Source organism: Narcine bancroftii, chromosome 3, assembly GCF_036971445.1.
Source record: "Narcine bancroftii isolate sNarBan1 chromosome 3, sNarBan1.hap1, whole genome shotgun sequence".
NCBI lineage: Eukaryota > Metazoa > Chordata > Chondrichthyes > Torpediniformes > Narcinidae > Narcine > Narcine bancroftii.
Genome location: NC_091471.1, coordinates 254346196 through 254361495, shown reverse-complemented (window position 1 = coordinate 254361495; position 15300 = coordinate 254346196). Strand labels below are relative to the sequence as shown.

Sequence of the window (15300 nt, the reverse complement as noted above, 5' to 3'; positions counted from 1 at the left end):
GACGTTGTATCCAATTCATATTGACTGAAGAGAAAGTCAAGGATCAAGAGGCCTAGAGTTTTGTGCTTCTCGACCAGCACTGAAAGAATGGTATTGTAGTCGATTAAGTGCATTCGTATGTATGAATTGTTGTTTGAGGTGATCCAGAGCTGAGTGAAGAGCCAGCGATATTGCATCTGCCATTGCGGTAAGGTCCTTTCACTCCACAAGGATGAATATGCCTCCGTCAACCAGCCAGGACCTGCCACTGCAGCTGAAGAACACTGATAGATCCTCTCCAGGAAGCATGATTCAGCCAAGGTTTACTGAGGCAGATTTCCGATTGGTCTGAGCCTGTCTATACCTTTTGTCTGTTGGTCTATACTCCTCCCCCTCCTTTTCTTTGAGCTCAGGGCCCAGCCTGTTTTTAACTCATTCCTTGAAGGGCTTAGGCCCAAAACAGTATATACATTTATCCCCTAAGAACACTGTAAAACCTGCTGAGTTCCTCCAGCATTTGTGTGTTTGAACTAGGTTATAGATGAAGTAGTACAACTGCTGAGACATATAGTTCAAAGGATGATCAGAAAAATCAAGCAGTAGCCCTGAAGGAGACAGTGGTGGAGATAAATAATAGTCCCCCTTCCTCTCTCTGCCAACATTGAACAGCCAGCAGCTGAAGAATGAGAGTGCGGCTGGGGCAAGTCAGGAGGGAACAGGGGAAGGAGGGAGCTGAGAGACAAGAGGACGATGGGAGGAGGGATCCAAGGATGGTAGATAGAAGAGCAGGAAGCCAAGATGTTGATCGAGATGCAAGGTGTGGATCGGGGGGTGGGGGGTGAGAATGCACGTTTTAAAATACCAAAAGGCAGAAGATTTTTGCATTCTGTTCTCTCATCACCTGGAACTGATAATGACCTCATCATTGGGCAAGGGACACCACCCTGATTAACAAATTCCAAGAGAATTCTAAGTAATATGTACTTTTATGGAACAGTTCATTCAAATTTTCTAGAACCCTATGGGGCTGAAGGTTTTTAAATACATCGTTTGTAAGCCACAAGGAAGGCTCTCTTGATAGCGAGGCAGCTGTTTGTGGCAGTGCTTCTTGCTGTAAAGGTGTTCTCACACTTTGCAGTGTTTAAAAGTTGGTACAGTTGCATTCATGTTTGCTTTCAAATAGCTAAAGCTTCACTTGAATAGTTTGGGGGAAGAGAGAAGATAAGGAATGAACACATTCATTTGGATGTATCCCTCTCTCCATGTAGACACCCATCCAATTGGACCACAACCTTACTGTCAAAAATCAAATGGTACCTGGAGGGTGATGGCCATCCACATTAAAATAAACTAACACATGGTGACTTCCACTGCTTAGAATTAGAATGGAAGCAAATCACCCTCAACCCAAGGTACAATTTAAGTAGACCAACCATTCCAGTGACTGAAAAGGATTAACTTGTAGCAGGTAAAGCAACCACGCCGGTGGATGGGCCGAATCACAACAGCCAGCCATCCTCCTTCACTACCGAGAAGCCCGCAGTTGACACCACGTGCAAATTAAGGGAATCTCCTCCCCCACACCGCCCCCCGCGCTTCCGCGCGGCACACCGCCAGCCAAAGAGTGACGCAGCTACGCATGGCCATCACTTCCGGAAGCCAGCGTATACGTTACTGGAAGTGAGCGTTCCCACTGGGAATTCAAATAATAGTCAGTTTTCGGTTCAACCTCGCACCATGGGGATGTCTCTTCATTTCGTGTCGCTACAAGCACATTATAATGAAAGAATACACAGGGCGTGGAAGAATTCTAAACTTTAATAAGAGCTGGAAAATGATCCCATTTAGGAGATTCCACAACTATTATTTACAGTAAGCAAAAAAAAATCTCAAAGAGCACAAAATAAATGTATAGTACTTGAGGAAAAGCTACTGATTCGCTGCTTCACAGGCATCAATCCAATCACTGTATACATCCACAGGCTCCGACAGGTCTGAATAAGAGTCAAAGAAAAGCCATCTGGAGTGTAGTGAATATTGGTAATTAAATATCCCCAGAATAACACAAAGCAAGTGGCACGCTCTCCCTTTGAGATGGAGTTCCATAATAAAGATTGTTGAACTGGGTGGAGTGAAGGTAAGGACATGAAACACACAAAACCTGACTTAAAACCTTCCAAATCTAGTCTCGGGCACAGAGATATACACAAACAGGAACCTCACCACCCAGCACACACTCTGCTCTCACTGCTGCCATCAGGAAAGAGGTATCAGTGCCACAAGACTCGCACCACCAGGTTCAGGAACAGGTGCCACCCCTCCACCGTCAGACTCCACAAACTCAGAGACTCGTTTAAAGACTTACTTATGCACTTCATTGATTTTTTTAAATTCTCTCTGTAATGCAGTTTTACATTTGTTATGTTTAGTTCTTGATTTGTTGATAGGTTTACACTGCATAGTTTATTTTTTTGCACTACCAATTAGTGGTAATTCTGCCTCACCCACAGGAAAAAGAATCTCAAGGATGTATGTGATGTAATGTATGTACTCTGACAATAAAATCTGACTAGATATGGGCTAGAATGCAGGCAGCAGAATTCTAGCTGATTTAGGACTGGAGTTGTACTTCTCTCTGCAAGCTGACTCATCGTTCTTGCTTATGAGCCCCACCACGGTCGTGTCAACAGCGAACTCGATGATGTGATTAGAACTATATCTCGCTGCACAGTCATGGGTCAGCAGGGTAAACAGCAGTGGGCTGAGAATGCAGCCCTACACCACCCCCCCCCCAGTGCTAGATGTGATGGTGTTGTACGTGCTGTTTCTGATCCGGACTGAATGAGATCTTCCAGTCAGGAAGTCGAGGATCCAGTGACAGAGGAAGGTGTTTAGGCCCAACAGGTTCAGCTTTGTAATCAGGAGCTGCAGTATGATGGTGGTGAATGCTGAGCTGAAGTCTATGAACAGCATTCGAACATACGAGTTTTTATTTTCCAGGTAGGTGATGGCTAGGGGGAGCCTCATGGCAATGGCGTCATCCGTAGATCGGTTGGGACGGTACACAAACTGCAAGGAATCCAATGAGGGGGGGGGTGGGGTGGCAACTGAGTCTTGATATGCTCCATGACTAGCCTCTCGAAGCTCTTCATGACAGTGGACGTGAGTGCAACAGAACGGTAGCCGTTGGAGACAAGGCACTGGGCTTCTTCGGCACAGGAAAGATAGTGGCCACCTTGAACCATGTTGGTATGACGGCGCTGCTCAGGGAGATGTTGAAGATATCTGTGAGGACATCAGCTAGTTGGTCCCCACATCCTCTGAGCACCCTGCAGGTGATGTTATCTGGTCCCGCAGCCTTACGAGGGATGACCTTGAGCAGCATCCTTCTCTCTTCAGCCTGTGAGATGCAGTGCCTGTTCATATGGGGGAAAGTGTGGACTTCCTCGCCACCATGTCATTTTTCACCTCGAAACATGCATAGAAGTCATTCTACAATGGGAGGGTCTGGGAGGGTGGCATTCCCCGACACAGGCATCTGGTGTGGCTTTGCAGATGATGATAGCTCATGTGCACCGTGTGTCACCGCTGCCCCAGAAGTGATTGAATCGTCTGGGCATGAGCCCTCTTTGCCTTCCAGACAGCTTGGCTCTTGCGTTGGCCAAGACTGCCTTGTCGTCTGCTCAGAAGGCCGAGTCGTGGTTCCTCAACAGCCCACATAGGTCTGCAGGTTGTTTATTCGATTGTTCTTGTGCCATCAGATGACAAGAAACTCAATTTAACTGGGAGCTTTGGATATTGAATGATATTATCTCACCCCCTTTAATCACTCGTTCAGTTGTTTTCTTATTCGATGTGCACCATTTCTTACAGAAGACCAAAATCATGACTTCATAATCACTGCCCCAATTCCATGCCCTCCTGAGCCCACCATTCATCCTGGTCAAGGTCATGTTGCACTCCATCCTCACTCTGCATTAAAAAAAGTGGTTACTTCCATGTCCACACTGCCCACATCCCACTTTATTTTCTCAATTTATTCATTTCTTGGGAAATAAGCATCGCCCAACATTTATAGCCCATTCCTGTTACCTCATTTTATATCAGGCTACCTTACTGAAATCTTATCAACACTTTTGATATCTCAAAACTGCATTCCAAAGAGCTTCCGTCTGGTCTCCCAGTTGATCTGTTGCTCATTTGCTATTAGGCCCTTTTGACCTCTGAATGACTTCAATCTTTTAATCATTTCTTCCCATCTCTAAACTGCTTCACTACAAATTTCATCATTGTGCTACCAACCTAACAAGAATTGTGCATCCTGGCCACACTCCCTTCATCCATTATTAACAGCTCAGCCTTCCACTCACTTGGCCCAGGCTCTGCAAATGCCCTCAATTCATCTACCTCACCACCCAAGGCTCCTCCAAAGTCCCACCTCTAAACGGAGGACCTTTTTGAAGCCAAGCTCAACTTTTGGGATACTCCTAATTTCTCATTTTCTCTGACATTCAGTTCTCCACAGTGTCTTCCGTGTTATTTTTCCATTAAATTAATGCAAGTTATGTACAGACTGGCTTCCAGGAATCAGGACCAGGGGGTTATATGATGGAGAGCAGACCACCTGATAAACATGAACATTTTCGAGATCAGGCATTGATGAGGTACGATGGAGGGGAAGCCAACTGGTGACAGAGAGCAGGTAGTTGCAGAGGCATTTACAATCTTGCCCCTCGTGTCTTGTTCTCTTACTCGTGTAATAGTTGATTTTTGTAGAACAATTTTTAAGTAAAATTCAAGGGGCGACTGTTACATACATACTACTTTTGATTATGGGAAGTACCTGCTGCTTAAGGCGCCAGGAGCTTGGATGGGCAGACGGAACCTTGGCAAGAGTCGGCAGCCGGGGAGCTTGGATGGGCAGGCAGCCCAGGCCTAGACCAAAGTCTGCAGTCAAGGCGTTGGGAACTCCAGTGGGCTGGCGGCTGGAGGCCACGGTCACGGAGTCGGGAGCTCCAGTGGGTGGGCAGCTGGGCCTGAGATTTTTGAGCCAAAAGTAAGGGGCCAACTTTTAAGTCATCGACTATTACAAGCTTATACCTGACATTTTCACAAGATGGCACCAGTGTGTAATGACTCTGCGAGCCCTTGAATAGCACGCAAAAATAATCTCAATGCATGTGACAATAATACACACAAAAAAGAAATCAAAATCTGGGAAAAAAAAGTACTTTAGTAAAAGCATCGAAGAGCAGATTGTATATCCACACAAATGAACAGTCCGAAAATTACCTCCAACCACTTTTTAAACAAGGATACATGTTATTGGTGTCTGGAATTCTTCTAAACATACAGTGCAGGATATAATGCCTGTATTCCTTGCACGGTCCCTGGGAAAAGGCAGAGAAAGAAAACAACAAAAACACAACATTTGAATATGTTACTTCCAATATCAGACCAGCCCAGATCATGTGAAAATAGGAAACATTATTCTGCAACTCTACCCTTAGATAGTATCTTGGTACAACCAGATATAGAAATGATGACAAACAGTATTTAATTTGTAAGCATTGACATTTAGTTTTTTTTGGCTTGAAAAGACAGTAATTCCACTACAACTATTCACTGGCGAATCCACTGGTGCTTGGCGACTCGTCTGCTTCTCTTTCTCTTACTGAAAGGGGCTCCGAGCGACAATAATGGCTGCCTTGTCTCAAGACAGGCAGAAGACTATTTTGTGTATTCAATTCAGCTCAAAGATCATCTAAACAACTCACCCGTAATACAGAATAGAAACAAATATAGTAAGCCCCCCCCCCCACCCACGGTATCTGGCACCTATGGGGATTTGTAGATGCAGTTGCTTGAGATTGCCTGCTGTGTGTTTGGCAAACAGACCAGCTGGGGGTGGGAAGGGAAAAAAAAACACCAATTTTAAACATATTTATTTTCCACGATTTCTTCTGTCAGTTGCTTGAAATTCAGATAACAGGGATGTTAATGCATTCAGCTCTTAAAACCTCCAGTCTAACAATCTGAATAGGTAAAGGAATAAAATCCAAATGCATCAACTCCAAAATATTTCACCTCAAGAGTAGCATGCACCAGGTCAGAAAGTCTAACAAGAATGCCAATTATAGACATCATAGTGTGGAACAGTTTCTGCAGAGAAATGGATTGGAGGTCAATCCACAGGACCATAAGACTGGCATTAAAAAAAGAGAGGGAGAGAGACTCCAGTGATCCTCTCTGATCCACCAGGATCGCTCTGTGAAGAGGGTGCACAAAATCATTGAGGACCCCTTCCTCCTTGCACACAGCATCTTTTAGCTGCTCCCATCAGGAGAGAGATACAGGAGTATCAGAGCCAGCACCACCAGGTTGAGGATCAGCTTCTTTCCATGGAGAGTGAGAATGCTGAATGACCAAAGGAACTGTTCACACTAACCATCCGAGACACTTATATTCATGAATCAATAGTTTTTTTTGTATATATATTGTAGTCTGCATGTTATGTCTGGTTGCATGTCTGCTCGTTTTGCACTGAGGACCAGAGAACCCTGTTTCATCGGGTTGTTCTTGTACAATCAGATGACAATAAACTTGAAAATAAACACACTTACATCTTAACATCACATGACTTTTCGTGATTACAGAATGGACAAGTGAACTGTGTTTCTAGTGTGCCAAGCACTTTCTTCTTCGTGGGAGGCTTTCTCTTCGACTTTCTGCGACCCATTGGACCTTCAGTGAAATATAGACAAGTTGGAAAGCACTTCAAAGTTCAGATCATCTTGTAACCATATACAGTAAAAGCTATTGGTATCTATGTTGGATTGGTAGATACCAGATAAGCAAGCTTGTTTTTCTGAGACTCACTTTTAAAGTGTCTAATTAAGAATAAACAGTTTAAAAGACAAAAACTATACTGTAATCTCACTGAACAAACTTCACTTGCACGAACACATAAATCTTAAAGCATTACTTTATTTTCACATTCTTTGAAAACATTTAACCTCCCAAAAGACAAATATAGATAATTAAACCTGCCTTCCCCCAAGTTTACAGATAAAACCTTACTAATATACTTTATAATATATGAACAAAGATATATTCCCTATGCCATAGGTGCTCTGTGATTAGTAAGGTATGCAAGTGGAAAGAACCGGTTTGAAAACCATTGATGTAGACTCTTACGAGGACAAGGAGGTACTTTAAGAGTCATCCCCATCAACAAGCAGCATCAACCAGAGATTAGGAAGAACTTCTTTAGCCAGAAGGTCGTGGATCTGTGGAACTCGCTGCCGCACACAGCAGTGGAGGCCAGATCACTGGGAATATTTAAACAAGTATCTCATCAGCGAGGGCATCAAGGGATAGGGGGAAAAGGCCGGAAATTGGAACTAGTGTAGATTTATGGAACAGACTCGATGTGCCTCGTGGCCTGCTTCTGTTCCTTTATCTTGTGACTCCATTTTATTCAAGAAAAAACCTTATTCAAACAGCTACTACACGTAAAGCCTTATGTCGAAGGCTCTCCACTAGCTGAATATTTGCACCCATCTTCACCAAAGGTTTGTGTGTCACTTTAGAGAACATCAATTTTACACTTATTTAAATTTTTACTTATTCTTATTATATTTATTTTCCTTAATATTTTTACTGGTTTCTTGAGGTTGAACGGATTGAAATGTTGTTAAACATAAAACTTACAGTTTACACAAAAACACTGGAGAAACTCAGCAAGTCACCCAGCATTCTTTAAATAGCAAAAATACATAACCAAAGTTTCGGGACTGAGAACTTCATCAAGGTATGAGCAAAATATATAGGCAGGTGTCCGAATCAAAGGATGAGGGGAGGGAGAAGCACAATCCCAGAGGCAGGAGTTGAGAGGTGGATAAGGGAGGATATGGTGTGAATGGGGAAGGAAGGAAGGAAGGAGACAGAGGGATGAGGAAGAAAGGGAGACAGGGGAGTGACCAAATGGAAAGCAGAGAACTTCATGTCAATGTCATCCAGTTGGAGAGAGCCCAGACGGAATATTGGGTGTTGCACCTCCAATTTATAGGTGGCCTTGGTTTGGCAGAGCACGAGGTCATGGACTGACATGTCAGCACGGGAGTGGGACGCAGAACTGAAATGATTGGCCACTGGGAGATCCCCACCATTGCTGAAGACAGAGTAAGGTGCTTAGCGAAGCGATCGCTCAGTCTCTCTGTTGCAGAGGAGACCACAATGGGTACACCAGATGCAGACAATGACCTCTGCAGATTCACAAGTGTCGCTTCATTTGGAAGGAATGCATGGGGTACCAAATGGTGGTGTGGGTGCAAGTGCAGCAATTCGTGCGATCACAGGGGTAGGTACCAAGTGGGCTATTAGTGGGAAGGGATGAGTGGACAAGCAAGTCTCAGAGAGAGCGGTACCTAAAGACATGTCTAGTGGTTGGATCATGTTGTAGCTGATGGAAATTGCTGAGGACTGAAATGTGTTCACTTCAGTACAAGTTCTATTACAGAGACTTGGCTGCAAGGAGGACTGGATTGACTGATGCAGGTACCAGGATTTAGATGTTTCAAAACAGATAGGAAGGGAGATAAAAGGAATGAGGGAATAGTATTACTAATCAGGGATAGGATCACAGCTGTAGAAAAGGAGAACATTGTAGATGGAATTCAGAAGCAGGAAGGGAGTGTTCATTCCCAAAAATAGCCCTTGGAACACTAAGGAACAGTTAAGGAGGTAGATTTTGGAATAGGTCAAAAATAACAGGGTTGTTATTTTGGGAGACTTCTGTAATATCCACTGGCACCTTCTTCCTGCAAGAGGGATAGTTTGTCAGGCATGTCCAAGAAGGATTCCTGACAAACCATGTAGAAAAGCTGACTACAGAGGAGAGCATACTGGATTTAGTACCGGATAATGGACCTGGACAAGTGACAGCGGGGAAGCATTTCAGTGACAGTGGCCGCAATTCCCTGACCTCAGCGTAGCTATGACCTTAGCAATAGCTATGGGCCAGGGATAGGAGGTAAAAATGTCTAATTATGATGGGATTAGGCAGGAAATGGGGAGAGCAAATTGGGAAAGATGTTCTCAGGGAAAGCACAAGTAATATGGAAGATGTTTAGGGACCACTTGCATAGGGTTCTGGATAGATTTGCCCATCAGATGGTAGGGTAAGGAAACAGTGGCTGACGAGACAGCTCATTAAAGAGAAAGAAGGAAGCATATACAAGGAAAAAGGAAACAAAAGCCAGGAAGGGCTCATGAGAATTTTATGGTGGCCAGGAAGGAACTTAAGAAAGGGCTTGAGAACTGGAAGAAGCCACGAGAAACCTTTGGCAAGTAGGAATAAGGAAAACCCCAAGGTGTTTGTGCGCATGAGATAAACAGGATGATTGCATTAAGGTAGGGCCACTTAAGGGGAACAGAGTAAACATGTGTCTCAAGGCAGAGGAGATCCTAAATGAATACTTTGACTCAGTGTTCACAAGAGAGAAGGATATTGGTCAAGGGGAGGTCAGAATAGAATAGGCTTATGTGCTGGAACAAATTGAGGTTAAGAAAGAGGCAGTTCTGGATCATCTTGAAAACATTCAGATTGATAAGTTCACAGGACCAGATAATACATACCATCGGTTACTACAAATACATGAGGCAAGAGATTGATGGAGCATTAGCAATGAACTTCATATCCTCCCTGCAACACAGGAGGAGCCCAAGGATTGGGGAGTGGGAAATGGTAACAGAGAAAATCCTGGGCATTATAGACCAGTCAGTCATACATCAGTGATGGGAAAAATCTTGGAGATGACTCTAAGGGGCAGGATTTACAAGCATTTAGATTCATTCCTTTTCAGAGAATGGCAGCATGGCTATGTGAGGGGCAGGTCGTACCTCATGAGCCTGAGTTATTTTTTTAGGAAGTGGAAAAAATTGAGGAAGATGAGGTGTATGTGGATTTTAGTAGCAAGGCATTTGACAAGGTTCTCCATGGTAGGCTCTTTCAAAAAGTAATGAAGCATGGGATCCATGGAATCTGGATACCTGTGAAGTGATGCACTTTGGAAGGTCAAACTTGAATGTGGAGTGCATGGCAGGATTCAGTGGTATCAGAATTGGCTTGCCTGCAAAAAGCAGAGGGTCGTAGTAAATGGAAGGTCAGTGACTAGTAGAGTTTCACAGGGAGCTGTTCTAGGATCCCTGCTTCTAGTGATTTTTAGAAATGACCTGGACAAAGAAGTGGAAGGATGGATCAGTAAGTTTGCAGATGACACCAAGGTTGGAGGTGCTGTGGACAGTGTAGGTAACAACAGGATGTAGACAGGCTGCAGAGTTGGGCAGAGAAGAGACAGATGCTGTTCCATCTGGATACCTGTGAAGTGACGCACTTTGGAAGGTCAAACTTGAAGGTGGAGTACATGGCAGGATTCAGTGTGGAAGAACAGAGGGACATTGGGGTCCAAATCCATAGATCTCTCAAGGCTGCCAGGTTGGTGGATAGGGTAGTTAAGAAGGCTTTTAGCATGCTGGCCTCCATTAGTTGGGGGATTGAGCACAAGAGCCACGAGGTTGCAGCTGAATACAACTCTGATTAGACCAAATATGGAATATTGCATTCAATTCTGGTCACTGCATTACAAGAAGGATGTGGAAACTTTGGAGCGGGTACAGAGAAGATTTACGAAGATGTTGCCTGGAGTGGAGAACATCTTCTGAGGCAAGGGTAGATAGGGTGGACAACCAGCAAATACCAGAGGACATCTTTTTAAGGTGAGGGAAGGAAAGTTTAGGGAAGATATCAGGGACATTCTTTTTTTAAATAAACAGAATAGTGGCTGTCTGGATTGTATTAGCAGTCTGGTACAAATAGGACATTTAAAACACTTAGGCAGGTGCATGGCTGTAATTAAAAGAAATTGGGTTATGGATGCAAAGTAGGGATGGTTTCAATTATTCAGTAGGTTTATATAGGTCGATCAACATTGTAGCTGAAGGGTCTGTACTATTCTGTGAAGTTCTATTATCTATACAACTAAATACACTGTAATTAGATTTTCCTGTCACCATAAAAATCAACCAAATTGTTAGATTAGGATTTCACAAACTTATTAAATCTCAAACTAGAGTCTTTTTCCATCCTCTTATGCTTTGATTTTTTTGTAGCACAAGATAAAGAGGGCAGGATTACTGTAGGCGTGGATTCCCTGGTGCCCACAGTTGTTCATTTACACTGGCATAATGAGGCCATAATGGTCATTGACTTGATCTCCCACACATGGGTCATCGCAGATGTGTGGTCAACAAACCAGTGAAGTAAGGTTCTTTACACAGAATTATCCCGTCAACGGCAGTACTGACCTGTTCTGCAAATGTAGTAACAAACACTTCTCCAAGAACACTCAAGGCTGAAGACGTCAGCTTCAGGTTGGAATTTTAGCGGTTTATGGCTACAAACTTTTCATGAGAATTTCTCAGCAGCATTTCACTCCCTGTGAAGAGACAGGGATTTCAGTGAATGGAAAATGTTGTAGGTCAGAGTTCTAGGAGTTCAGGTTCACAGTCCCTTGAAAGTAGTGGCACAGGTGGACAGGTTATTGAAAGCATTTGGCATGCTTGCATTTGTATGTAGGAGTATTCAGTTCAGCAGCAGGACACCACATTAAAATTGAACAAGACATTTGGAGGACTGTGCGCTATTCTGGCAAGGGCGTTACCAAGTTAGAAAGGGTGCAGAAAAGATTCACGAGGATATTGCCAGGACTGGAGGGCTTGAGTTATAAAGGAGAAGCTCAATAGGCTGGCTCATTTCTTGTTAGAGCAACAGCTGAGGTTATAGAGCTATACATAATCATGAGGGGCATGTACAAATTAAATAATTACCATATGCACCAGCATATGACAGGATTTGAACCTTCAAAATGTTACCCCAAAACCAAGGTTATATTATATGCCAAGTATAAAATCTGACCTTGATATCCCGTGATTTAAAGTGCCCCATGGCAATGCAGAACAGCACAAAACACTGGCATACCTCCTGCAGTCCTACCACTAAATAATATTCCATTGAAACTTGCACTTGGGAAGCTGGATTAATAGTAATATTGAAACAATAAAAATGTATTATAAATGTATTTTAATGTATGTCTTAACACCACAGCAAACGAAGCTAACAGAATACACCAGTTACCATTTGCAACAGTGAACAAACAGCCAAATCTCAGGGATCTCCCTTCCGCCCAGTCCAACTGCCCTTGGCTCCGTACAGACTTCAAACAGCCTGTTAAAGGAGCTGGTGGTTTATTTTAAAATATGCAAATAAAATTTAAACCTTTACTGGCTAATTTGCTTTTAAAATATTGTGACAGCATCACTCCACTGGTCAGTGGGATGTGGTAAAAGACTATTGAAGAGCCAGGGTTGGGTAATCTTCTTCAGCAAGTACAGCTCAAAACCTACATGTTAAGTGGAAATTCTGGGGTCGTCTTGTATGGCAACATATACGTCGTCCATTTCCGCCCCCGCCCCCACCCACCCCAAGGATGAGAGAGTCTAAAACTATAGAGCAGAGATTTAAAATGAGAGAGGAAAACATTAAAAGACACAAGAAGTAGGTGGTGGATATATGGAAGAAGCTGCCAGAGGAAATAGAAGTGTACAATTGTAATAGGCAGAAGACAGATAGGAAAGATTGAAGGATTTGACCAAACACAGGCAAATGAATCAACTGATAGTCAACGTGGACAAGTTAGGCCAAAGACCCTACGTATTATAAAATTGTGACTATAATTGCAGGAGTCCTCTCTGTGCAAAGTGGTCAATTTGCAACTTCCATATCTCACATGTATTAAACACCTAGAGTCACATGACAAAAGCCAGTGATCCCAAGATTAAGTAAATTGCAGTGAAGTAAAAATTGGCCTATTCATTGCTCAGAATACAGAAAAAGTCTTAAAATCCAGATATGCTCAAGGGATCGAGTAAGTCCAGATTTTTACTTTTAAAATTCAAAGTTCTAGAGAATAAAGAAGAGATGAATAAGTAAATTTTGAAAGCTTATTTACAAAACTTTTTCATAGAACATACAAAGTGCAAAAAAAACAAATAAATATGTCAGTTTCTGCGCGTCTGTGGCGCTTACGCATGCACAAAAAAACCCTCTTAATTTTAAAAGTTTGAGAAGTCCAGATTCTAGGGTGGGCCAGATTTCTGGCATCAGGACTTTTGGAGTTTTACTGTACAAAGTGATTGATAGTTTGAGACCACAGGCACTTGGAATTAAGAGAGGTGGCAGGCAATGGAGTGAGGTCACCGGGGAAGTAATTGGGCCAAGATATCAAGCGTTATTGTGGGTGGATTTATGGACAGATAATAAACCTTAGACCTTACCTCCCCTTTTCGCACAAATTGTTAATTTTTAAAATATTGTATTTACAGAAATGTAATTTATTACAATTTTGCACCTTCAATGGACAACACGGCTGGAGCAAAACGCCAATGCCAAGTCGCCCAAAGCGTAAATGCAGTGAGGAGATTTGGAATGTCCCCAAATTTCTACAGGTGCCCAGCGGAGAGCATTCCAACTGGTTGCATCACTGGCTGGTCTGGAGGTGCCAATGCCCAGGGCAACACTAAACTCAGCCGGCGACATCACAGGGATCAGTCTGCACCCCAGCGATGGCATCTACAAGAGGCAGTGCCTTAAGAAAGCAGCCCCTCTCCTCAAGGACCCCCACCATCCAAGCAATGCTCTCTTCACATTGCTACCATAGGATGGGGGAAAAGGTAGAGGATCCTGAAGATGAGCAGGCAAAAATACAAAAACACCTCCTTCGCCTCCACCATCAGATTTATGGACAGATAATGAACTTTAGATTCTTCCTTGTTTCTTCCCCCCTTTTTGAACATATTATTATTTTTAATATTATAATTTATTGCAATTTTGCACCTACAATGCACAACACGGCTGGTGCAAAACAACAACGTTTGTGACATGCTCATGACAATGAACCTGATCCTGTCGCAAAGGGTCGGAGGAGTAGAGGCTCAGCCAGGATGACAACTGCGCCCAGGCCTCGGGGCCTCGCCCATCCACGCGGTCCCCCTCCACCCCGTGGCAGCGGCAATTGCCGCTGTGCAGGCTGGAGCTTGCAGCCATTCCCCCACCACCCGGCTGCTGCCACCCGGCCCGACCCGCCGAGCCTTTACCCTCACCCCAACCTAGTCTGGTCCACCGGGGCCTTCTCCCTGCGGGCCCAGCCCTTGCGCCAGTCAGTCCATTCATTATATACGCAGTGGCGTGATTGGTCGGCTCACCTGCCAATCACGACCTCCACCTCTCATTGATCACCATCTCAATCCGATCCACGCATCCTATTGGTCGGCGCGACCGTCAATCATACATTCAACACAGTCACCATGATCACCAACTTGAACGGCCGGCTTTTTTGACAAGCTCCATCGAAATGCACCCTCCATAGTGCGACCGAGCCCGCATTTTCTCCCTCCCCACGACCCCGAGCTCAGCATTTACCTCCTCCAACGACGTCCACGCACACTTCCCGCCGCCGCCGCTGTCCGGAGCAGTGGTCGCCTACCCAACGGAACGCCTACCTCCGTGCGCTGCCTCATTGGCTGCGTTGTTTCCACACTCAGCGTGTATTGGTCGGTACCGCTGTCAATCAGCCGAATGGCTTGGTGGGCGCTGCCAATTGCCTAACGCTGACGTTAAGCGGTCCGGCCAGGGAGCCCGCATACACCCATTGGGAGGGTGGGAAGAACCTTAAGCGGACCGTATGGCAGGCGCTGGATTCGAATTCATTCGCCAGCGCTGCAATAGAGTCTCACTGCCTTTTAAACACTGAATATTTTTTATTGTAATTTTATATTTTTCACACTGTGAACCATATCAACCAAAATATATACAAACGTTTCTCATTAAATATACACAGTGGCATTTTCTCCCTTTTTCCCCCTACTCTGCCTCCCCCTCCAAAACCAATAAATATTTAACATAACAATTACAGCACAGAAACAGGCCATTAGGCCCTTCTAGTCCGCAACGAACCAAACACCCCTTTCTAGTCCCACCTCCCTGCACAATGCCCATAACCCTCCATCTTCTTCTCATTCATATACCTGTCCAACCTTTTCTTAAATAATACAATTGACTCCGCCGCCACTATTTCTCCCGGAAGCTCATTCCACACGGCTACCACTCTCTGAGTAAAGAAGTTCCCCCTCATGTTACCTCTAAACCTCTGCCCCTTAATTCTTAACTCATGTCCTCTTGTTTTAATCTTTCCTCCTCTTAAC

General features: G+C 44.1%; 1 protein-coding gene across 3 annotated transcripts; it reads right to left on the bottom strand.

Annotated features, from left to right (window-relative positions):
- Positions 1-1779: 1779 nt before the first annotated feature.
- Positions 1780-14611, bottom strand: elof1 (elongation factor 1). 3 transcript variants are annotated; one of them, XM_069922944.1, is made up of 5 exons: positions 14519-14611; positions 11347-11477; positions 6603-6723; positions 5299-5369; positions 1780-1973 (listed from the first exon to the last, which is right to left on the bottom strand). In XM_069922944.1, exons 3-5 carry the CDS (start codon positions 6716-6718, stop codon positions 1909-1911), a joined length of 252 nt encoding a protein of 83 aa, XP_069779045.1. In that variant the 5' UTR covers positions 6719-6723; positions 11347-11477; positions 14519-14611; the 3' UTR covers positions 1780-1908. The 3 variants fall into 3 exon arrangements, with proteins under 3 accessions (XP_069779045.1, XP_069779046.1, XP_069779047.1); XM_069922945.1 differs by lacking the exon at positions 14519-14611 and adding an exon at positions 14200-14286; XM_069922946.1 differs by lacking the exon at positions 14519-14611 and adding an exon at positions 14206-14281.
- Positions 14612-15300: the final 689 nt, after the last annotated feature.

Coding starts and splice junctions, on each gene's coding strand:
- elof1 (XM_069922944.1), bottom strand. CDS start 6,718: ATGGGTCGCAGAAAGTCGAAGAGAAAGCCTCCCACGAAGAAGAAAGTG. Junction 5,370..6,602: donor AAGTCATGTGATGTTAAGAT/GTAAGTGTGTTT, acceptor GCCTTTTCCCAG/GGACCGTGCAAGGAATACAG. Junction 1,974..5,298: donor ATTCCAGACACCAATAACAT/GTATCCTTGTTT, acceptor ACTCTTATTCAG/ACCTGTCGGAGCCTGTGGAT.